At 44.4% G+C, this 26,061-nt stretch overlaps 1 protein-coding gene across 1 annotated transcript in view; it reads right to left on the reverse strand.

Moving 5' to 3' along the window:
- Nucleotides 1-2,668: 2,668 nt before the first annotated feature.
- The window catches only part of STXBP4 (syntaxin binding protein 4), a 177,529-nt gene continuing 154,136 nt past the window's right edge, over nucleotides 2,669-26,061 (reverse strand). Inside the window, 2 exon segments of the mRNA XM_033961059.1 lie at nucleotides 2,669-3,938; nucleotides 19,952-20,009. Coding sequence (XP_033816950.1) covers nucleotides 3,833-3,938; nucleotides 19,952-20,009 — 164 coding nt within the window. The 3' untranslated portion in view covers nucleotides 2,669-3,832.

Here is a 26,061-nt window from a genome sequence, read left to right on the forward strand (position 1 = left end):
CTTGGTTATTACCAACTAGGGGCTCCTTTTACTAAGGTACGCTAGTGTTTTTAGCGCATGCGTAAAATTACCGCAGGCTACGCTTCTAGAATAACGCTAGTTCAATGCTGGCATGCGGGGAAATTTAGCACGCGTTAAAGCCCTAATGCGGCTTAGTAAAAAGAGCCCTAGGTCTCATTGCTTAAAATGGGACCTATGCTAAATTACCATGAGTAACTGGTAAAATAACACATCTTAATGGCAGCCCATATTGATAAATATGCCCCTCAATGATCAGAATACCAACATATATGTTTGTATGTGTGCGGATTATGTGCATAAGCACCCAAAATGTCTGTAAATAGGCACATATCTTACATAGCACGTAGCTGTACAAGTGCACATCACTTATAGAATTACTATAAGTCAGTGATTCCCAACCCTGTCCTGGAGGAACACCAGGCCAATCGGGTTTTCAGGCTAGCCCTAATGAATATGCATGAGAGAGATTTGCATATGATGGAAGTGATAGGCATGCAAATTTGCTTCATGCATATTCATTAGGGCTAGTCTGAAAACCCAATTGGCCTGGTGTTCCTCCAGTACAGGGTTGGGAACCACTGCTATAAGTGATAGCTTCATTTTACAAATTCTATTTGCATTTGATACATGCATAAAATGGCCCTTAAATGATTATCTTGAATAAATGGCCAGTTCCTTATGCACACGTCAAAACCAAAAGGGTGCAAATGGCAAGGGGGCGTGATCTAGGGTTTTTTTGGGTGGGACAAGGGTGTGGCAAGTTCACAGGAGTTTGTACTTCATATCAGAAGGAGACTAAACATCTGTACCCTAAAAGATCCACATCAGGAGTCACATCTGTTACCCAGCACTTTTAGGATTTGCTAAAGAGATGCTTCTGAGCAACACTTTATTGCAGTGTTCTTCAACCACCGGTCCATGGACCAGTGCCGGTCCACAGAAATTTCCTGCCGGTCCATAGGGCCAGCACGTGCATCAGGCCCAAAACTATGTTCTTCAACTGCCGGTCCGCGGTGCAGTCGATGCAGCGTTATCTTTGAACCAGCTCCCTCTTCCTAACTGATTCAGTGCACAAAGCCACAAGTAGTGGCTCCTACGGGCATCCTGCGCCTGAACCGGAAGCCTTCTCTATGACGTTGCAACGTCAGAGGGAAGGTTCCAGATGAGGCACGGGACGTGCAAGGTGCAATTAGTACTATTATGGGGGCGGGGTCTGGGGTGGAGATTGGGTAGAGATGGGCGGGGTTTGGCCCATGACTTAGTCCAGTGTTCTTCAACCGCCGGTCCACGGACCGATGCCGGTCCACAGAATAATTCTTTTATTTCTGCCGGTCCCTAGGTGTAAAAAGGTTGAAAAACACTGCTTTATTGAAAGGTTTCCTCTTTAATCCCCCAGTGGTTATTGTCCCCTCCGAATGCTGAACTGGTTATCTTTCTAAGGTTATGTGCTGATTATGAACACATTAATATTATATACACAAACGTCCATTTCCCCTGTATTTTATAACATTGGCTCTAAGTTGGCAGATTCGGTTCTAAAATACTGGTGAATCTCGAGACACACACTAACTTGCATGTCTCAATTCCTACTTCCATGACCTGTCTAAAAAAAGGGTCACCCAACGCTTACATCAGCTCTTTGGCCTGCTTGTAAGAGCTCATGCAAAACCACATACACACATAAATACTTGTTACACTAGTATTTTAATACAGTACAAAGGGATCAAAATAAACAAAACAGTCAATAACACCCACAAAGAAGTGTACATGCCAACAGAACTGGGACAAATAATTCTTTATTTGGTAAAAGACCCGACACTGCCAGTGTTTCGGCTCTTGGCCTGCGTCAGGGGTCTTTTTTTGGTTGTCAGTCTTATAATTTCCTTTTCAAAAATGAAGGTCCCAATATTGTTTCTAACAAGAGAAAAAAAAAATCCAACACAATATGCAGTGAATAGAACACAAACCAAAACAAAGAGAACTGCAGACAGATGTACAAAGATGCAGGCCCAATTTATTAAACCAAAATCATAAATGCGGTTAATGTTACCACCTTGAACCAAACCATAGGACCCGACACGGTCCGTGTTTCAATAAACACGCCTTCATCAGGGGTCCCAGGTGGATAAGGTATCCAATCAAACCGCAAACAAAAACTTAGCCTTTCTAAGAAATACGAGCAGCAATTTTACATTTTTTAGCATTGTAAACCGACCAGATACACGTCGATGGTTGGTATATCAAATTATATATAGACTTGGAAACTCATTGAGTAATATGGATTCTTATTCCTCGCTGTTTTTGTTTTACGTATTATTGACTTCTAATACAGAGAAAAGGCTGATTTGCCCACTCTATCTTAGCACGGTTGAAAGAGTAGTTCTTGTGCTTTTTGTTTCTAGATGGAATATCTTCACAGGACTCCCCAAATCTTCTGGTATCTCCAAGGTCATTCAACAGTGAGAATGCATGAGATAGATTTGCATTAAAGGCGGAGTATTTCAAGAGATTGTCTTATTGCTGTTCGTATTTCTTAGAAATGCTAAGTTTTTATTTGCGGTTTGATTTCATACCTTATCCACCTGAGACCCCTGATGAAGGCGTGTTTACTGAAACACGGACCGTGTCGGGTCCTTTGGTTTGGTTCAGGGTGGTAACATTAACCGCATTCATGATTTTGGTTTAATATATTGAGCCTGCACCATAAGAACATAAGAAGTTGCCTCCGCTGGGTCAGACCAGAGGTCCATCCCGCCCAGTGGTCCTCTCCCGCGGCGGCCCATCAGACCTATCACCTGTGCAGTGGTTCCTGACTATTCCTATAACCTACCTCTACTCCTATCTGTACCCCTCAATTCCCTTATCCTCTAGGAACCTATCCAAACCTTCTTTGAAGCCTTGTAACGTGGCATTTGTCTGCAGTTCTCTTTGTTTTGGTTCAAGCCGTCTATCACATCCAGCATTCAGCAAAGACTTTTGTCCCAGTTCTGTTGGCATTTACACTAGTATTTTAGAAATGAAAGCAAGCAACCACTTTCTTTTACAGAATAGATTTCAATATAAGTGCATTGCTACAAAATTACCCTTCATGTGTGCATGACCACATACAATGACCAGTTTTTCTTTTAATCTTAGAGATTTCCACTTGTGCAAATATGTTTTATTGCTTCTGAACATTTTGCATAGAAAATGATTTCTCAGAAAACATTACTGGAAGTGTCTTAAATAAATCTTAAAAAGTATAACCCCCAACTCCCCACTAAAGTTCCTGATTTAGAAATTCTTAGAGCTGGAAATGCCGAGAGACTACCGTACTTATGCTCAAAAGGTACCCATCAGCAGTCGTGGGATCTAATTCACAAAGGTTTTTCTCCTGCTTTGTGTTTATGGGGGAAAGATTATTGAATTGAGCCCAACGTATCTCCTTGAGCATCTTGCAGGGTGAGAAATTTATAGAACTAATAAAAATTCAGCAAATTTCAACATTTGCAAACCTTTAAATAAAGGACACTTAATCAGAATGCTGATAATGGAACTTTGGTTTTTTGTTGTTTTTTTTTTTAAGACCATGTTTTTATGTAAACCGCTTAGGATTGTCTTAAGCGATTTATCAAACTGAAATAAACTTGAAATCAGAAAATGTTCTAATCGTTATGAGACAGATGCAGGGCATTATGAAGATGTGGATCCAGACGTTGCAGCATAGCACTGGAGAATACAGTGAAATACCCTCTCTGCCTACAGCTGATTAGAGTATATGAAAGAATAAAACTGGAATGTTCTCTTAATGGTCTCCAAGACCACCTTGATTCTAGGGCTCAGGAGGCTCATCTGGGTCCTCTCCATTCTCCTCAGAATAGGAAGTGCTCAATGCCCTAGTCACAGGATGGATCCAAGATGTTGTTTGTGTCACATGGCTGAGAAAAAAATATATATATTATTAATTCACAATAAGGAGCAGAATGGACTAAAAAATATTACATGTTGATAAATATACATATTAATGAGAAAAAAGAGAAATAATAATTTAACATTTAAAATCATTCTGAATATGATTCCTGTATCAGAGGTAGTTGTTTGCAGTCCTCAGTCATTTGCATCATGGTGGCATCCAAATGGTTGGACTGCAGGTGTCTCACTGCACTGACTGGCTAGGCGCCTACCGCTTCGAGGTAGGAGTCTAGACCAAGGCAAGGGGAGTTAAGCACTTAAAACAGCATGCCTATCCAATCTAGGCGCCTAACTTAATTTTTTTTAATTGGCTTAATCAGCGCTGATAATTGAAAGCACCGTTAAAGCCTGAACATGGCCCTGCATTGAATATCCAGGCTGAATTCTGCCCACTGGCTTAGTGGCTGAAAAACTGCTGAATATCAGCCCCCAAAATTTTTTGTGTATTTTTTTTCCAGTCCTTGTTTTAAGGAATGAAATATAGGAGCAGCAATAAACGCGTCAACTTTCACTTAAAACTATAGGTGGGGTGAAAAATCTTCAAAGAGCAAGAGCTGAAACTGCAGCACAGATCCAGGAATTTTCCTGTAGAATTTAATGAGCTGAATTACCACATCACACTGCTGTAAACCTGGCAGGCTGCAATCTAATCAACCTCACTAGTGTGAAACTTTCACCTGGCAACTGGGTTTCTGGCTGCAATTCAGCTACAGCTTTTTGGCTCACTTCTTGTTAAAACAAATTACACTACTATGGTAAGAAACTTTATTTTTCTTTTCCGATTCCTAGCTTTATGCTTTGAAATATACTAGATTATTTATTTATTTAAAAATTTTTCCCCGTCCCCGCAAGCTCCATACTCATCTGCACAAGCCTCAAACACTTTAAAAGCCCAAGTGTTTGAGGACTGCGCAGTTAAGGCAGAGCTTATAGGAATGGAACAGGGACAGCGACAAAACCTGTGGGGATGGGACGGTGAAATTGAGTTCCTGTAGGGATGGGGAAAAATCTGTCCCCGTATCATTCTCTAGTTTTTATCTGCCTTCATTTTTCCAAGTATGGCTCCAGCCAGTGCTACTTAAGTGGGCAGCAGCACCCGTTACCTGGATAAGTATTAGAGAATGACACGGTGGCAGGTACCATTGGCTAGCCACAGGTAACCTGCTGAAACGGTAGGGGGGAAAAGTGCTACCTGTGGGCATGGGGACAAGGCCATCCACCGCCCCGTGGAGCGGTGAATGGCCTTGTCCCTGCAGTTAAGAGAGGGAAGGCGCGCGGTCACCGATCGCGTGCGGCCCCCCTACCTACGGCCAAATCTATCTCCCTCCCTCTCCCTTACCTTCGCAGTGCTTTAGTAAAGAAACTTACTGAAGCCTGCCTGCCTGCAGTCGCGTGTATATGGGCGGAAGCTTTTCCTCTGATGCAACTTCCGGTTGCGTCAGAGGAGAAGCTTCCGCCCATACACACGTGACTGCAGGCACAGGCAGGCAGTCTCCATTGGCTTCAGTAAGTTTCTTTACTAAAGCGTCGCGAAGGTAAGGGAGAGGGAGGTTCTCGGGCTGCTGAAGGGCGATGAGGTGGTGAGAGGGAAGGGTGGATGTGATGGGGACGGTGGTCCGGTGACGGGGCAGTGATGGGGACAGATATTTTCCCTGGACATAAGAAAATGTGCTGTGCAGCTGAGAAATAGTATTATTGCTCTGAAGGAAAACTAATCCCTTTTTTAACTTCTTAAAGTCTGCAAATCAGAGTCGCAAAGATAATTGCCAATAAACACATTCATCGAATTTGAAATGTATGAAAATCAATGCAAAAAACTGAATTGACCTGACATCAATAGCATAAGGGCTTGTTTCAGTCTGACTTTTGATTGATTGTTGTTTGCTTTAAAAAAAAAAAAAAAAAAAAGCAGATGTAACCAAAATCATTACACTATGCATTGTTAAGAGAGGATGGAATGGATTTCTATTCTGATGAAGAAAAATCACTCAGAAGAAAGGAAGGATCTTTGCATTCAGACAGCGTCTTCCATACAGGGCTTGACCAGAACGAGGCAGACTGAGGATCCTGTTAACAAGTTTTCCTGAGGCTGGCGTAAATAGCACGCTGAGAACTCATTAGTTTCCAGCATGTCTCCAATCTATGCTACAAGCAAATGCTGAGGCGAGATGTCTACCTTTGCTGAACTCTGGCAAAGTCCCTTAATTAAGTTTGCTGCAATTTTATTGACTTGTGTACTCCCAAAATGATTATCTTTCCCCTCTGCCATCATTTACTGCTGAGACTTTTTTGACCCTTTGATCTCATAATCACTGGTTTATTGCTTCCATTTTTTTTATTTTTATTGAACTGAAGCTTAGCCAGGTGGAGAGCTAAATTAGATTTATGTATCTGCAAACTACATATGGAGAACTCTAAAAGGGCATCACTATTTTACTGACAATACAGAAAATGTGGTTATTTCCCTGGAAAGTGCTCATTTGATAGTAACTAATTTAAAACCCTATTATCAAAAGCCACTGTTCTGAAAAATGACAAATGCAACCAGATTCTGATTGTTAATATGATGGTCAATGAACAGAAAAAAAACAGGAATGGCTTAGAAAATTGGGATGAAAATAGCATATGCTTGCTTGGCAGTTGCCCTTAGCAACTTGCATTTTATTTCATTATTTTAAGAATAAAGAAATTCTGGCTCCTTATTTTCAAAATCTGTCTATGGTAAAAGTCTTTTGATAACAGCCTTGCTAGGCCCTGTCTTTCTCAAACCACTCTCCCCAACTGACAGCCACAAGGGGATGAACAATTCCAGTTCAATAGAATTCTTATCAATTAAAAACAGACCAAGTGATTACCGTATTTCCACAACGATAGGCCGCAGCTTATAGATTGATTTTACAGACATGAGTACTGGGTGCAGCTTGCTTAAATGGGGCAGACTAACTAATGACATCCCCCTGTAAATCATCCTCCCCCTCCCCCCGTACCTTTTTAAATCCCCCTTAAATACCTCCCTCGCTGGCAGGCTGCCTCCTTCAATCTTGCAGCCAGCAGTGCAGGGCAGGAGTCCCGCGAGAACTGACGGCAGCCATTCAGGAAGTGGCGCGGGGCCAGGCTGGATGGTGAAAAAAATCACTCCTGCCCTACATCGCTGGCCCTGAGATTGGAGGAGGCAGCCGGCAGCCGTCCAGCGAGGCAGGTATTTAAGGGGGGATTTAAAAAGGTCTGGGGGAGGGGATGATTTTAAAAAAGTTCAGCTACTCTAGATAAGCTGCAGCCCACCTCATTTCGACTACTAACTATTAGATAAGCTGTGGTTAGTAACGTGGGGCGACTTATTTAAGGGCTAGATTCACTAACCTGCCCGATCGGACCCGATCCGGGCAGGTCCGACAAATTCACCAAACTACAACATGCAGATGGGAGTAATCGGAGGAACACCCCTATCTGTTGGCACGGATCGCTCTATAGCGATCCCCGCGCATGCGCAGACCATCTTTAGATGGTCTGCGCATGTGCTGGACCTCCGGCGTGGCACTTTTTTTATTTTCTTTCTTTAAACTTTTTTTTACAGCCCTTGGTTTTAACCCGCTTAAAGCCTGTGGGTTAAAACCACGGGCTTACACTGCGGGGAAGGGTGGGAGAGTCGGGGCAGGCAGGCGATGAGGGCAGCTACAGTCGGGGCAGGCAGGCAGATCGGGGAAGCAGAAGATCGGGGCTGACAGGGCCGAGAGCAGGGTGGCAGAAAGTAGTCAGAAAGGGCTTCAGCGACTGGTCCTCTGTGGTCGCTTTTTGGGTTGATCGGCCAGCACAGTTGAATCAGCAAATTTGTTTAGTGAATCGCGTCCCTGCCTACTTTGCATGCAGTTCCCCTCATTTGCATGCGCGGATCGGAATCGGATCGCAAAACAGGTTAGTGAATACTGCAGAAGGGAATTCGGGTCGCAAAGGGCTCGCAAACCGATTGGTACAAGATTGGTTTGCTTAGTGAATTTAGCTCTAAAAGTTTTAAAATGTAACTCAGCATTTTCTACGGCCTATCATGTGGGGCGGCCTATAGTTGGGGAAATACGGTATAATAAAAGTAGGCAAAGCCAGCCTCCATCGTTCCTCAAATTGTTAAAGAGAGGATGCAGATGAATGATTTGATATGAAAAGGTTTCAAGTAGAGAATGACACGTTGACAAAATTCATCACCGTTCCCGTCCCCGCAGATAACCACGGGAAATAATCCCATGTCATTTTCTAGTGTCTATTTCAACCTCAATCCTTCTACATCAGCATTCTTCAAAGCAAAGCTTGCGGGTCAGTGGTTGTGGCCATTCATACTCTGATTGTTATGTGAGCCAAGGATAATGAAGCCATTGTGACATCACTGATGTGATTGGCTCTTAGGCACTGGTGGAATGAGGCATTATGACATCACAATATTTGCTCTGGATACCAGAGACTGTCATTTTCTAGTGTCTGTTTCAACCGCAGTCCTTCTATATCAGCATTCTTCAAAGCAAAGCTTGCGGGTCAGTGGTTGTGGCCATTCATACTCTGATTCTTCCCTCTTTCCTTAAAGAATGACATGAAGATGGTTTCCTGCAGTTATCAGCGGGGACGGGAACGGTGATGAATTTTGTCACCGTATCATTCTCTAGTTTCAAGTATTAAATGTGCTGGGGCAGTAAAGACCATCCACATGGTTAATCCCTATTTAAGTGCACAACAATTCAATTAAAGTTCTAATGGATCAGATCAGCAGATTAAACCACTTTACTATAAGTTTCCCCCAAGGAAGAAATGCTCCACCTCACATATGTTGATTCTAATTGTTGAAACATTGGACCCTTTGCTTTCCGTTTCAATAGTGAACTTGTAAAGGAAAATGGCATTACAAAAAGTCCGTGGAGAATGTATAAACGGTTTTCTTTCAACAAACGCAGGATCTTCAGATTCACTATGCTCTCTTTGCTTTCTCTAATTTAGTAGTGGCCAGAACTGAGCCTTTTTGAGCCCCATTTCCTGGCCGTTTGCCTGCAAAATATCAGCGCACATTGGTGGTTCCCAAATCTATTCTGAGGGAACCCCAGCCAGTCCAGTTTTCAGATTTGATATACTCAGAAAGGGAGTATATCAAATCTATGACTCTTTATCCTCTTGTATACTTTGGAGGAAAGTCGGGAGAGGGGAGATATGACAGAGACATTTCAATACAATCAGCAAAAAATCGTTATTAGCCTAGTGGTGGCGATACCCCATGAAAGTACATTTATAATAGGTGGAGAAAAAGCCTCAACTTATCAACAATATACGGACGGCAACCCAATGAGTTCTTAAGCCAGTCCTGCTCTGTATCAAAGGCAAAAAAACTCCCCACATTTCAAAATGTAATTTCTCCAAAACGGGACCAAAGCCACCACTGTGCACAGGGAGCCAGAAAAAGAACAAAACAGTTCACTTATCTTCTGACGATGGCAACAACAGCAGCGAGTGGATCTTCCTGCTATAGCACTTCTCACGCTGAAAAAAGACAAGGAACTGGATGTCACCAACAAGGCTCTTGTTTCGCCGAACAACGGCTGCGTCAGGGCAATCATATTCTCTCCTGCTCCGTCCACACCCAGCTCAGAATGGCGCTGGAATTTGTACTTCCAGGTTCATAGGGGTCACTGTCAAAAAACTTTATTTACTGGAACAAACAATCTCCCCAGCAGTAGAAGGCACACCATTCTATTTTCTGATTAAGTCCATTAGGCCAGATAGTTTTCAAAAAGAAAATAGACCGCTGTTCACTTTGATATAAAGAGCCTTGTTGGTGACATCCAGTTCCTTGTCTTTTTTCAGCGTGAGAAGTGCTATAGCAGGAAGATCTACTCGCTGCTGTTGTTGCCTTTGTCAGAAGATAAGTGAACTGTTTTGTTCTTTTTCTGGCTCCCTGTGCACAGTGGTGGCTTTGGTCCCGTTTTGAAAGGTTACAATTTGTAATGTGTGGAGTTTTTTTGCCTATGATACAGAGCAGGACTGGCTTAAGAACTCGTTGGGTTGCCGTCCGTATATTGTTGATAAGTTGAGGCTTTTTCTCCACCTATTATAAATGTACTTTCATGGGGTATCTCCACCACTAGGCTAATAATTTTTTGCTGATTGTATTTATATTTTGTTATTGTGATTTGGATTCTTGAGAGACATTTCAGTACCTATGCGGCGTAAATAGGCCTGAGGCTAGTCTCTTTCAATTGAAATGAATCTCCAGGGTGAGAGGGTATGGGATAAAGTTAAGAGGTGGTAAGCTCAGGTGTACATAAGAACATAAGAGTTGCCTCTGCTGAGGCAGACCATAAGTCCATCTTGCTCAGCAGTCCGCACCCGCGGCGGCCCATCAGGCCTATTGCCTGAAACAGTGGTCCCCGACTAATTTTATAACTTACCTCTACTTCTATTCTTATCTGTACCCTTCTATCCCTTTGTCCTCCAAGCACCTATCCAAAGATTCTTTGAAGCCCTGTAGCGTGCTCCTGCTTACTACATCCTCCGGCAGCGCATTCCATGTATCCACCACCCTCTGTGTGAAGAAGAACTTCCTGGCGTTTGATCTAAACCTCTCCCCTTTCAATTTCTCTGAGTGTCCCCTTGTACGTGTGGTTCCCCTTAATTTGAAAAGTCTGTCCCTGTTATTTTTTCTATACCCTTCATGATCTTGAAGGTTTCTATCATGTCTCCTCTAAGTCTCCGCTTTTCCAGGGAGAAAAGCCCCAACTTTTTCAGTCTGTCAGTATATGAGAGGTCCTCCATGCCCTTTATTAGTTTAGTTGCTCTTCTCTGTACTTTCTCAAGTATTGCCATGTCCTTCTTGAGGTGCGGCGACCAGTACTGAACACAGTACTCCAGATGCGGTCACACCATTGCACGATACAGTGGCAGGATGACTTCCTTCGTCCTGGTCGTGATACCCTTTTTAATGATACCCAACATTTTGTTTGCTTTCCTTGAGGCTGAGGCGCACTGCGCCGACGCCTTTAATGTTGGGTCCACCATCACTCCCAGGTCTCTTTCAAGGTTGCTTACCCCTAGCGGTGAACCCCCCCATTTTGTAAGTGAACATCGGGTTCTTTTTCCCTATATGCATGACCTTGCATTTCCCTATGTTGAAGCTCATTTGCCACTTTTCGGCCCATTTTTCCAGTGTTGTCAGATCTTTTTGGAGATCTTCGCAGTCCTCCATGTTATTGACCTTGCTATATAGCTTGGTGTCGTCTGCAAATTTAATAACCTCACATTTTGTTCCTGTCTCCAGGTCGTTAATAAATATATTGAACAGGAGCGGTCCCAGTACCGACCCCTGAGGAACTCCGCTCGTGACCCATTGCCAGTCTGAGTAATGGCCCTTTACTCCAACCCTCTGCTTCCTGTCCGCCAGCCAGTTTTTGATCCATCGGTGGACCTCCCCTTGTATCCTGTGGTTCCATAGCTTCCATAGCAGTCTTTCGTGTGGCACCTTGTCGAAGGCTTTTTGGAAGTCAAGGTAAATGATGTCTATGGATTCCCCTTTATCCACCTGGCTTGTTACCCCCTCAAAGAAGTATAATAAGTTCGTGAGGCATGACCTGCCCTTGCAGAAGCCATGCTGGCTCGACTTTAGCTGCCCATTTTTTTCGATGTGTTCCCAGATGCTGTCTTTAATCAGCGCTTCCATCATCTTTCCCGGGACCGAGGTCAAGCTAAAGAAATATTTTTTTTACAGAAAGACTGGTAGATGCGTGGAATAGTCTCCCAGTTGAGGTAGCGGAGACAAAGACTGTTTGAATTCAAGAAAGCATGGGACAGGTACATGGGGTCTTTTAGGGAGAGGAGGAGATAGTAGATGCAGCGGAGGGGCAGATTGGATAGGCCATTTAGCCTTTATCTGCCAACATGTTTCATGTTTCTATCTGCAATGGGGGAAGTGGTTAGGGAGGGACAAGTATCTAATACATGTATGAGAAAAAAATGTCACCGCTGAATTTTGCACCAGCTTAGAGGCATGCACAGATTATTTCTGCCGCCACAATGAAACCAAATTAAAACTGCAGCTGTACGACTTCACCGGCACTTACCCGTTTGAGTTTGTTCAGTGGGATACAATGGGTGGTAATGGCGCTATGTTTGTGCCACTCAGTATGTTTCTCAGGTGGCAGCTCCTGCTGCAGGCACTAGAAACCGTGCACTCCCTACAGGTATTTTAATAAAAGGGTCTGGGTTGGCACAACCTGTTCGAAAATAGTCAGAATCGAGTACATCCCAACCCCCATCTCCACGTGCTATGTGCAATTGGCTCTACATCTGTGCGATGACCCACAAATATGGCTAACCCTCTGGAAATACTGGGCCTTCTTTCCTGATTATAGGCTGCCCAACTTGCGCATAATCAGTTTAATCAATTTTCTACTTATTTCCCTTTGAAAATTATCCCACAGAAAACATCCATATACATTTAGAAGTCCTGTTTGGTATGCACACCTTTCCTTGCTTATTTCCCAACTCCATCACTTGTATCAGCTCTGGTTGGATAAAAGATGTGTATCCCTGGATTTTATGTACAGTCAGTGAGGACATGAAGGCTGCCAATCAAGTGGAGCAAGCTTCTTCCAAGGCAAGACAAATCATAAGTTGCATACGCAGGGGTTTCGTCAGCCGTAAGCCTGAAGTCATTATGCCTTTGTATAGATCCATGGTGAGACCGCACCTGGAATACTGTGTGCAATTCTGGAGGCCGCATTACCGTAAGGTTGTGCTGAGGCTGGAATCGGTCCAGAGAATGGCCACCCGGATGGTCTCGGGACTTAAGAATCTCCCGTACGAAGAATGGTTAGATAAATTACAGCTATACTCGCTCGAGGAGCGCAGAGAGAGGGGAGACATGATCGAGAAGTTCAAGTATCTCACGGGCCGCATCGAGGTAGAAGAAGATATCTTCTTTTTCAAGGGTCCCACGGAAACAAGAGGACACCCGTGGAAAATCAGAGGCGGGAAACTGCATGGTGACACCAGGAAATTCTTTTTCACCGAAAGGGTGGTAGATCGCTGGAATGGTCTTCCACTTCAGGTGATTGAGGCCAGCAGCGTGCCTGATTTTAAGGCCAAATGGGATTGACACGTGGGATCTATTCGCAAAGTAAAGGCAGGGGAGGGTCATTAGGGTGGGCAGACTGAATGGGCCGTGGCCCTTATCTGCCGTCGATTTCTATGTTTCTATGTTACATTGCTCAAAGTTGGGCATGGAGTCCAGATGCGTGACCAACTAGTTGGTCAATTGGGTGCCAACAACCAATTATTAGCATTAGAGTTAATTGGGAGTAATTTGGATTTAAGCATGCTTTGCCGTATAAGCTATTCTATAATGCTGCGTGCCCATAGGGTCTTGTGTGCAACCCAAGAGCGGGTGTGGCGGGTGATGGGCATTTCAAAAATTTAGGAACAGTATTATAGAATACCAGGATTTACATAAGGTTCCAGCAGGTGTTAGTCCTCATGCCCAAAGTTGGGTGTGGGAATCTGGAGTAGCCTGGTGGTTAGAGCTGATGCCTCGGCACCCTGAGGTTGTGGGTTCAATCCCAGCACCCTGGCCAAGCCACTTAACCCTCCAATACCCCAGGTACCACAGTTAGATTGTCAGCCTGCTGGGGTAGATAGGGAAACATTTAAAAGTACCTGATCACACAGTAAACTGCTTATATATATAGTATAAGTGGTATAGAAATCACATTCACATTCTATGAAAGGCATCAGCTTGAAGCACTCTTTATAGCGTAGAGCTTGCTGTGGATTTTTCCCAGCACCTATTAAGCAGAATTCCCCCCCTATAAAGTCTGAGCAATTTTAACAAAGGATTTATCCAAGAAAATACTTTATAAATTATCCCCTAAACCTTCTGGTTTCTATCCTGCCTTTTTTTTCTCTTTGCCATTAAATGTACACATGGTCACACTCAGAAGAATGGCTGAAGTAGCAAAAGCTTTAAACGTGGGAGCTGGAGCATCAACTACCCAAAGTACCATCCAAGTGCTTATCATAAACTTTCATAAATCAAGTCATTTTCTTCTTAAACTGGAACAGTCACTCACTTGAACTCAGTCAACTAATTTTCCATTAAGAGTGATACGGCGACAACTGACTTTTACCGGTGTGGCATGTCAAACGACCTAATGCTCAAAGGTGATTGGGTATTGATTAGTGCACAGGCCTAGCAAGCTCAGCACAGAATGGTTCCCGACAGTCTTGCCATGGCAGAGACTTCTACAAGACTATGTACGGTGATAATAACGAGGGGGGCGGCAGGTGTCTTTGCAATTAAAAGCACAGTAAGAGCCATATTCCTTTGGGGCGAAACTAGGGCAAAAAGAAATCCGTTTGCTTGCATAATTTAGAAACAGACAACCAATATTCAAAAGCACTTATCCATATAGTAGGACCTGCTGTCTGGATAATTTCTGCTGACCAGGTCTATTCGCTGATGTTCTGTGGCACTATCTAGATGGTGCCACTGAAAATCATTTATAAATGCCCCTGCATTATTCAGATTGTGCAGGGGTGGTCCATGAAACGAGCATGGGCCGGTCCAAGAATTACCTGGGTACTGGCAATATTCAGTCTAGGACTGAACATTGCAGCTACCGATATTACGCTGGTGCTGCCTTTGAATCTGGATAAGGCACTGAATATCCATATTATATTTAAATGCTATGGCTGGTGTTATACAAATGCCGACTGCAGCGTTTACATACTGACCCCAGAGCATCTTTCTCCCAGGAAAATGAAAGCTAGTCAATAAAGTGTATCTGGATTTTCAGAAGGCATTTGACAGTCTCTCATGAACGACTCCACAGGGATATAAAACTCATGGGGCAGGAGTACAGTGCAACAAAATATGCTGACATGATGTGTGCTAGCTGCTTTTCGTCTGGGTGCCTGGATGTCATTAGAAAATATAGCATAATTCAGCAGTCGTGCACCGATACGTTTATGGCAGGGGTAAACGTGCACATCGAAATGTTGCACTTTAGCATGTAACTTATAATATTCTCTAAGTTACACGCTGTGTAAATGTGGCACCTGTCCAAGCCCCTGCCCTATCCGTGTGCTTTCTCCTCTTGCAAATACACATTATAGGAATGATTCTACATAAAGCTCCAAAAATATTGACATCGACTAGAATGACAGTGCGATTCTAGAAGGTGCATGCACCTTTTATAAAATCATGCTTAGCATCTGTGTGTATTGCATAAGTTAGGTGCATCCATTTGGGACAGATAAAACCAGGCTTTAGGGCTAGATTCACTAAGCCCACTGATCGTGTTTGCGATCCGATTTTCCTCCGACCTAATTCACTAACCTCTGTGCCGATCATCCTCCAATTCGCGCATGCGAATGAGGGGAAATGGCATGCAAAGTAGGACGGATGTGATTCACTAAACTAAAGAAAGCACACCGACTGGGCTGGCCGATCCAAAAACAAGTGACTGGTGAGGACCAGTCGTTTGAGCAAAAACCCTGCTCTCTGCCCCGACTCTCCTGCTCTCTCTGCCCCAACTCTTTTATGCTGGCTCCCCCACTCTCTGCCCAATGCTGGCCGCACTGCTCTCTGCCTCGATTCTCCTGCTTGCTTCCCCGCTCTCTCTGCCCCGACTCTCTGCCGACTTCAGTAAATCATCTCCTGCTCTCTGATGCAATTCTCCTGCTTGCCACCTTGCTCTCTCTGCCCCGACTCTCTGCCGACTTCAGTAAATTATCTCCTGCTCTCTGATGCAATTCTCCTGCTTGCCACCTTGCTCTCTCTGCCCCGACTCTTGCTGGCCACCCCGCTCTCTGCCCTGACTGTCCTGCTTGCTGCCCCACTCTCTCTGCCCCGACTCTTGCTGGCTGCCCCGCTCTCTGCCCCGACTCTCCTACTCTCTCTGCCCCGACTCTTGCTGGCTGCCCCGCTCTCTGCCACGACTCTCCTGCTTGCTGTCCCGCTCACTGCCCCGACTCTCCTGCTTGTGGCCCTTCCCTGCAGCACGAGCCCGTGGTTATAACCCGCGGGTTAAAAACCACAGGCTGGCGAGTAATAAAGTAAAAATAAAAAAAGAAGCATGGACAGCAAACGCATGCGCAGACCATCTACAGGCAAAGTAGATGATCTGTGCATGCTTCGGGATAGCTCTCCAGCGATCCATGTCTTCGGTGAGGGGCGTGCCTCCAGTCACCCCCATTTGCATGAGGGCGCGTTGAGGATCAGTCAGTGGGCTTAGTGAATCTAAGCCTAAATGCCTGCACATAACCCCCTGGCCACACCCCCTTTTCAAATTCACACACTTCAACTGGCACATTTTTTTAATAGAATCATGCTTTCCAAGTTGTGCATATAACTTTTAATTAGTGTCAATTATCAACAATTACACACGCAAAATATCTGCCCGATTTAAAAAAAAAATTAACCCCCGCCTCCCAAGTGCCCTGAAACCCCACAAAAAATTTGCCCTGCAGCCTGCTCTCTGCTGCCCCGAAGCTCTTCCCCGAATATGCCTGCCTTGACTCTCCCCTCTCACCCCAAATCTCTCCTGCCCTTCCCTGCACTGGGAGCCCGTGGTTTTAACCTGTGGGTTAAAACCATGGGCTCCCTGGCCTACAAAAAAGTAAAAAAAGGAAAAGGTTTTTTTAAAAAAATTTCTTTATTGATATTTTGAACTTGACAATGTATACATTTGAAAAATCGAAAAAAAAAAAAAAAAAAGAACTATATGAAAATACACTATTAACATCAGAAATATTACAATAAAAATATTAAATCCCTTCTTAACCTATAACAGTAATGATATTATATTATACTCATCAAAGTCGTGGCTCAGATGCATAGCCCCTCTTGTGTCGATGTCCCTACCCCCTGTGCCAATGCCCCACAAAAGACAGGAGGGATGCCAACTCCCTCCTTCCATGTTAAACCCCTCCTGGCCTGGCCTGGCCCGGCCCACCTCCCTCCCTGTTGCAAAATCTAGTCTGGCCAGCTGGGCAGAACCGAGCCCAACTGCAGGAGAGATGCAAACTCCCTCCTGCCACCACCCCCCCTGGACACCCCATCCCCATTCCAGGCCCCCTTTCCACCCCCTTCCCTGTATCTGCTGCCGGTGACTAGGGCTTATTTTTGGGGGTAGGGCTTATATTAAAACCTACCCTGAAAATCATGCTAGCGCTTTTTTTCGGGGTAGGTCTTATTTTTGGGGAAACACAGTAGTAGAGGTATACAAGCAGTATTAACAGTCAAAGGCATCTTTGAATAGAAATGTTTTTAAGTTCGATTTAAATTTGGTAAGAGAGGGGGTCTTCCCGAAGGTACATAGGCATACAGTTCCGTAAGGATGGAGCAGTGACAGAAAAAAATTGATTTTCTGGTCGTGTATTATATGACGTGGTGATGGAATTTCTAATCAATTTTGATTGCTTGAGCGTAGTGATCGTGTAGGTGTACTGTATATAGAATAAGGTATCTATGGATGAACTCCGGGATTACGTCGTTCTGGTTTTAAAATTTAGGAGCAGAATTTTATAAGTCGATGAGATAAGGGTAACCAGTGCGCTTTGAGTAGAAGGGGGGTTAGATGATCAAATTGTTTTGCTTTAACATGTAACTGGGAGACACACCCATGCCCCCCACACATGCCAACCCCTCTTGCAGTTAGGTGTAATGGCACCTTTGGCACACATAGGTAGTGCCTATCTCTAGGTACCTTTCAATGTTTATAGTATATATAAAGAGAATCTCACTCTTTACACCAAAACAGTTCACTCCAACTTAAATAGTATAATAGCGCTAGATAATATATCAATGTTTTATAAATTATTTCTTAGTCCAGTTTCTTTACAATAGTACATCTTAGGAATTCAGATATCCACCCTTATCGATAGATACAGGTGGTGGGATTCTTCATGATTCCAAGTACTATTTCCCAACTATTTACTTATTTCAATTATTTTGTATAAATATAATAAATAATAGACTTAGCTTATTCAAAGTCCATTCCCCTTCCCGACGCGTTTCGCCAAACTTTCTCAAGGTCGGGGGAACTGGCCATTACAGCATAGCTTCTCCTAGTATAACCAGCCATTTGAATAAGCTAAGTCTATTATCTAATATAATAAAATGGTAGGACGCGCATGCGCACTAAAAAAATCGTGTTCCCTGATCCCGTCGCGGAAACACGAGTGCGCATGCGCGCCTACTACGTCACCACAGCCTGCTCTCCACCTCGCGCCGCTACAGGCCCCACACTTGCAACTCACACATCCGCTGTAGCCTAGCAACTCCGACCACAGCCTTCCCCCCTCAACCGCCTAGGAGCTGCGGCGGGGGCTTTCAGAACAGAATATGATTACCATCTTTCTTTAGGCAGCCCCGGTTGTTTACTTGGATTCAATGTCAGCATTAGGGTTCGCCGGCCGCCAGCCGTGAGAGCCGGGTGAGGAAGGCCGCCGCAGCCTCGCCGCTAGGTAGGGGGACAACAATCGCGCTTATGCTCAAGCCGCCGCCACTACTCCTCTCTCGAACCGCACCAGGATCGAGAGAGGAGCTGCGGCGGGGGCTTGAGCATAAGCGCCATTGTTGTCCCCCTACCTAGCCACGAGGCTGCGGCGGCCTTCCTCACCCGGCTCACATTGAATCCAAGTAAACAACCGGGGCTGCCTAAAGAAACCGGTGCTTGGCCCGCCAAACAATTCCTGCTGTTGCCGAAATTTGCCCCACCGTTCCTTCCCTTCCTCCATCAGGTCAGTTCAGCTCTGTCTATGTTAAAAGCAGCTGCTTTGAAATTGGAGCCCTGCCGCCACCGTAACACGTCCCCTCTGCCGCGGTCCCATATGTCAGAGAAGGGGCGGGACCAAGGCAGAGGGGAACGTGCTACGGCAGTGGCAGGCCTCCGATTTCGACGCGGCTCCTTTTAACATTGGTGGATTCACTGCACCTGATGGAGGGAGGGAAGGAAAGGTGGTTGGGCTCTGTTGAGCCCCTCTTTGCCCTCAGACCCTCTCCTAACTGCTCCCTCCTGTCTTAGACCACAGGGGGGAGGTGCCTGTCTTTAGCTGCAGGGATGGAGGGAGGGAAGAAGAAAGAAGGGGCCCTGGCAAGCGAGTTATCAAAAGCCAACCATAGCCTGGGACCCCTACATGATATGAATAATGACCAGACAACAAAAGGTAAGAAAAATAATTTTATTTTCAGTTTTGTGATTACAATATGTCAGATTTGAAATGTGTTTTGAGGGAGGCTGCCGCGGCGGCTTTGGACAGAGGGGTACCATTTTCGTGGGAGCCGGCCTTCGGAGAGGCTTGGGACGCGGGGACAGATGCGGGAGGGGCTGCCACTGCGAAGGGCTTTGGTGGGGGAGCCAGCCAATCTAAACTGCGAGTGTGGGGACGTTGTAAGCACGGATTGGTCAAGGAGCCGCCGCTTCCGAGGCTTTGAAATTGCTCTCCCACCGTCACTCCCTCCCGCCCCGGCTCTGCCTCTGCCCCTGCCCAGGTTCAAAAGCAGGAGAGTTAATCTAACGGGTTATTATATTTATACAAAATAATTGAAATAAGTAAATAGTTGGGAAATAGTACTTGGAATCATGAAGAATCCCACCACCTGTATCTATCGATAAGGGTGGATATCTGAATTCCTAAGATGTACTGTTGTAAAGAAACTGGACTAAGAAAGAATTTATAAATCATTGATATATTATCTAGAATCTCTAGGTACCACATTATAGAACTGGTCCCTAAATTATTACCTAGGAAGTATAGGTGCTCTGTAAACAAGTCTGTTTAAATGGCATTACGGCACAGAAGCTGTATTCATGGTCGTTCATTTCCCCCAATTAATTTTTATGTTCCTATTGAGAGGTTCTGCAAACGCTGTTTGCTGATTATTCACATCTCTGCCCTATTCCCTTCCAGATGTGAGAGAAATTGCTTAGGCAGCTCTGAAGCCAGCGCTTACTTGATAAAGTACTTGATTCCATCTGCTGTGTAAGCTTCCTCCCAACCGTAAGGTAAACCTATGAAGAAAAACAAAAAAGGAAATTATTTAAACATGCCGGTAAGAAGAGCTGGAGGCAGCATACCATGGAACGGGGCTGGTTTGTACAACACCGTTACAACTTTGAACCCAACAAAAGTTCAAGATAAACTTTGGGCTCCTTTTACTAAGCTGCGTTAGGGCATTAAAGCGCGGAATAGCGCACGCTAGACGCTAATGCCAGCATTGCGCCGGTGTTAGTTCTAGCCGCATATCAGCCGCTCATCAGCTGCGTGCGCTAAAAACACTAGCGCACCTTAGTAAAAGGAGCCCTTTGTCTTTTAACATAGCTGCAAGATTCAACAGATGACGGGAAAACTGAAATGAACCATATCATACTCACCAAGCAGGAGGTACAGAAGAAAATATGATGGAAAATGTTAAAACAGTAGTGGAACTCTCTGTCCTTTGGGTATTAAGAACTGAATGTATATTGTAGAAACTGGCATCTCTGGTCCAAAATACAGCCAATTTCTTATACAACCCTTGTTCCCAAATATTGAGAGAACTGTGCTATAGGGACAAGGTACAAATGGATAATGCTTGTATTATAAGAACATAAGAATTGCCGCTGCTGGGTCAGACCCGTGGTCCATCGTGCCCAGCAGTCTGCTCACGCGGTGGTCCTCTGGTCAAAGACCAGCGCCCTAACTGAGACTAGCCCTACCAGCGCACGTTCTGGTTCAGCAGGAACTTGTCTAACTTTGTTTTGAATCCCTGGAGGGTGTTTCCCCTATGACAGACTCTGGAAGAGCGTTCCAGTTCTCTACCACTCTCTGGGTGAAGAAGAACTTCCTTACGTTCGTACGGAATCTATCTGCTTTCAATTTTAGAGAGTGCCCTCTCGTTCTCCCTACCTTGGAGAGGGTGAACAACCTGTCCTTATCTACTAAGTCTATTCCCTTCAGTATCTTGAATGTTTCGATCATGTCCCCTCTCAATCTCCTCTGTTTGAGGGAAAAAAGGCCCAGTTTCTCTAATCTTTCACAGTACGGCAACTCCTCCAGCTCCTTAACCATTTTAGTCGCTCTTCTCTGGATCCTTTTGAGTAGTACCGTGTCCTTCTTCATGTACAGCGACCAGTGCTTGACGCAGTACTCCAGGTGAGGGTGCACCATGGCCCGGTACAACGGCATGATAACCTTCTCCGATCTGTTCGTGATCCCCTTCTTTATCATTCCTAGCATTCTGTTCATCCTTTTTGCCGCCACAGCACATTGCGCAGACGGCTTCATCGACTTGTCGATCAGCACTCCCAAGTCTCTTTCCTGGGAGGTCTCTCCAAGTACAGCCCCGGACATCCTGTATTCGTGCATGAGATTTTTGTTACCTACATGCATCACTTTACACTTATCCATGTTGAACCTCATTTGCCATGTCGATGCCCATTTCTCCAGCTTGATTATGTCACGTTGCAGATCTTTGCAATCCCTCTGCGTCTTCAATACTCTGAATAACTTTGAATCATCTGCAAATTTAATCACCTCACTTGTACCAATGTCCAGATAAAGATGTTGAAGAGCACGGGTCTGAGCACCCAAGCACCGAGTTACTTCGAATTTTATTATGTATGATGTTATTATTATAGTGTATGTCGAGTACCTACTGTGTAAACCACTATGAACTGCTGGATAGGCGGTATATAAAAATAAATAATAATTATTATTATAAATAAACACAGGTTTGATTCTTATGGGAAAAAATACAATTGGTTCTTTTATCTAGTTATTGCAATGTAACCCGCTATGACCTGTGACCCAGAAATAGCGGTAAATCAAGATTTACAAAACCAAACATTTGAACATATTTTACTGTTGTATTTGTCTAATGTCTATGTCCAGCTTATTGTTGCAGTATACCACCTTGGGGAATTTCTTCAAAAAGGTGATAAAAAGATGATCCTAATAAATAAATAGCCTTTTTTTTTTTTTTTTTTTGGAAGTAGTATTAGACATCAAAGAGGTAAGCATTACTGACTCTGCAATCAAAAGTAAAGACCCCTGTCCAAACAAGCAGGAAGCAGGCAACTAATTCTAATGCCTTGGAGCACATCTAAATGTTGATACGGAGATTTTTTAAACTATCCTCCCCTTTTATCAAGCTGCGCTCGAGATTTTTAGCATGGGCCGGTGAGGTAAAAACCTCTAACACAGTTTGATAAAATGGAGAAAAATATTTTAAAGGTTTGGACAATTTCCTGGAGGAAAAGTTCATAGTCTGTTATTAAGAAAGACATAATAATAATAATAACAGTTTATATACCGCAGGACCATGAAGTTCTATGCGGTTTACAAAAGATTAAAAGAATGTACAAATTGATTGAACTTAAAAGAGGTGAAAGAAAGTGGTTAATAGGTCAGGAGAACCGATTATTGAGGAGAAATAGATGTACGGGTCAACTGTCCAGATACTTCAAAAACAGATATGTTTTTAGGCGCCACTGCTTGCCCTGGATCGGTAGCATGGAATTTTACTACTCGTTGGGTTTCTGGAATCTTGTTACTCTCTGAGATTCCTGAATCTTGCTATTCTTTGAGATTCTGTATGGACTGTTGCTACTCTTTGGATTCTGGAATTTTGTTACTCTTTGGGATTCCGGAATCTTGCTATTCTTTGCAAGCGTTAGCAGGCTTTTGGGGGTTTTTGTTAAACAAGATTTTGGAGGGGAAGATTAATATGAGGGGGTGGATTTATGTTTATTTATGACCGTCTTGATTTGTAATGTACTGTACAATGCTGTTTTATGACTGTGATCAATTATGCGAAAAGTCACTATTGACCAGATTCTGTAACTGGCACCTTAAAAGCGGCCACCGATCGTATGTCAATCATGCATCGGTGCTGGTTTCAGAATCATGCCTATGGGAAAGATAGGTGTTGGAAATGTAGGGCAGGGTTTTCTGGGCATACGTTTCTGGGGCCTATCTGTGAGTTAATGGCGTCTAGGTAGGTGCTTTAGGCCGTCCAGCACCTAGCGCTAGAAAAGGTTCAAGGAAGAGCGACCAAGATGGTAAAGGGGATGCAACTCCTCTCATATGAGGAAAGCCTAAAATGGTTAGGGCTCTTTAGTTTGGAAAAGAGATGGCTGAGGGGAGATATGATTGAAGTCTACAAAATCCTGAGTGGAGTAGAACGGGTACAAGTGGATCAATTTTTCACTCTGTCAAAAATTACAAAGATTAGGGGACACTCGATGAACTTACAGGGAAATACTTTTTAAACTAATAGGAGGAAATATTTTTTCACTCAGAGAATAGTTAAGCTCTGGAACATGTTGCCAGGGTTGTGGTAAGAGTGGATAGCTTAGCTGGTTTTTAGAAAGCTTTGGACAAGTTCCTGGAGGAAAAGTCCATAGTTTTGTTATTGAGAAAGACATGGGTGAAGCCACTGCTTGCCCTGGATCGGAGTATGGAATGTTGCTATTCCTTGGGTTTTGGCCAGGTACTAGGGACCTGGATTTGCCAAAGTGAGAACAAGCTACTGGGCTTGATGGACCATTGGTCTGACCCAGTAAGGCTGTTCTTATGTTGTAGTATAGATGTTTATTTGTATGTGCAAGTTTAACGACTATAGCTCATCTTTTCTGGTTGCTCAAGATATATTGTTGTGTGATATCGAAGCTTTTTTAAAATAATGGAATACAATTGTGTAAGGCTGCATCCAGTTTTCACTGCTGACAACTGAGGCTTTGACTAGCAGGGGTACCAACTTTGTATTGTAATTATTTTTAATTGCTTTAAATTATGCTGTGCTTGGAAACCTGCTTTGTTTCTCTACAACAGAATTGACTTTTTTTAATGAGTAGCCGCTTTTGTCCCTCTCTTTTTCATACATATACAAAGACCGGGGGTTCTTTACAGGTTCTTATCTGGGAGAAAATAAATTCCTTATGTGCCAAGTCTGTCTGTCTGGTATTATAAACAGATAAAATAGCTTCTTAGATATATTTCTTTTAAGGCAGATTAACATCTATGTAAAAACTGCTATAAAAAAGCCGTAGCTATCAATTATTATGGAAAAAGCATAGGACTCGATAATCAAACACACTGGACAGTACTGGGACATTGCAGTTCTGGTCTCCTTATCTCAAAAAAGATATAGCAGCACTAGAAAAGGTTCTAAAAGGGATAGAACTCCTCTCGTATGAGGAAAGACTAAAAAGGTTAGGGCTCTTCAGCATGGAAAAGAGACGGCTGAGGGGAGATAGGATTGAAGTCTACAAAATCCTGAGTGGAGTAGAATGGGTACAAGTGGATCGATTTTTTATTACTGCATCAAGATTTACAGAGACTAGGGGACACTCGATGAAGTTACAGGGAAATGCTTTTAAAACCAATAGGAGGAAATATTTTTTTCACTCAGAGAATAGCTAAGATCTGGAATATGTTGCCAGAGGATGTGGTAAGAGCGGTTAATGTAACTTGTTTTAAAAAAAGGTTTGGACAAGTTTCCAGAGGAAAAGTCCATAGTCTGCTGTTGAAACAGACATGGGGAAAGCCACTGCTTGCCCTGGATCGGTAGCATGGAATGTTGAAACTATTTGAGTTTTTGCCAGGTACTTATGACTTGGATTGGCGTCCGTGAGACGGGAGACTGGGCTGGATGGACCACTGGTCTGTCCCAGTAAGGCTATTCTTAAGTTCTTATGGAGTGTGGGAGGAGGCAAAATTATTCAGTCTAGGCAGAACTGCTTGCCTAATTTTATCTGGATAGCAGTTTGAATATCAGCTCTATCTGAATCTCCAGATATTCTGTGCCACTCACTATCTGGATAGTAACACTAAGGAGGGATTCATCAAAGGGCAATAAGTGTGTTAGCGCACGCAATCAAGAAAATCCAGAGGCTCCTATATTGTGTACAGAACCTAAGAGGTCAGAGGCAGGGAGGCGCCTCAGCCAATCGGGGCCTTAGGCCCCTCCCCGTGCATCACATGATGCACCGGGGCATGGCCTAAGGCAGCTATTGCGTTGGACCGGCAGTCAACAGGAGCAGGAGGACTTTGCGCTTCCTCCTGCTCCCAAAGATTACTGGAGACCTAAGGAGCAGGAGGGAGTGGGTACCCCTCCTGCTCCCAACATTTTTAAAGGTACGGGACGGGGGGTTGGGCCAGTCAGGGTGCGGTTGGGGCCGGTGGGGGGATCGGGCCTACAGAGCAGAAGGGACTGGGCACCCCTCTTGCTCCCAACATTTTTAAAGGTACGGGGAGGGGGGTTGGGCCAGGGGTGGGGGGGTGCGGTGGGTCGGTGGGGGGATCGGGCCTACGGAGCAGGAGGGACTGAGCACCCCTCCTGCTCCCAACTTTTATGTAGGGTGGGTGTCAGGCCGGGGGGGTGCAATTTTTGATTCTCCTGCTCTCTGCCGCCCTACCCGCAGTGCAGCCCTGCTTTAAAACCACGGGCTCGCACTGAGGGGAAAGGCGGCAGAGAGCAGAAGAGTCGAGGCAGGCAGAGAGCAGGTCGCGGCACAGAGCAGGAGAGTCATGGGAGGCAGAGAGAGTCAGGGCAGGCAGAGAGCAGGTCTTCTAGGCAGAGAGGAGTGGAGTTTTTTACACAAGCGACTGGTCCTCACCAGTCGCTTGTTCTTGATCGGCCAGACAGTCGGGTGTGTCAGGAGAAAAGTTTAGTGAATCGCGTCCCTGCCTACTTTGCATGCGTTTCCCCTCATTTGCATGCACGGATCTGAAGCGGCTCACAGGACAGGTTTGTGAATCGGGCCGGAGGGAAATCTGCTCGCTAAGGGCTCCTAAACCGATCGATACACGATCGGTTTGCTTTGTGAATCTAGCCCTAAGTTATACACAAGATTTTAGACTATGCACTGATGTACATTTAGGCCTGGTTTTAGGTGGCCTAAATGGCTGTGCCTAAGTTATGCATTGCATAGCGGTGTTTAGTGCGATTCTATAAAAGGTATGTACATCTGGTAAAAGCACGTCAAGCGTCATTCTAGTCAGCACTGATATTTTAGGCGACATATATAGATTCAGGGCCTATGCCTTTTTCCTAACACGTTTTAGTAAAAGGGCCCCCTA

This window comes from Geotrypetes seraphini, chromosome 10 (assembly GCF_902459505.1).
Source record: "Geotrypetes seraphini chromosome 10, aGeoSer1.1, whole genome shotgun sequence".
NCBI lineage: Eukaryota > Metazoa > Chordata > Amphibia > Gymnophiona > Dermophiidae > Geotrypetes > Geotrypetes seraphini.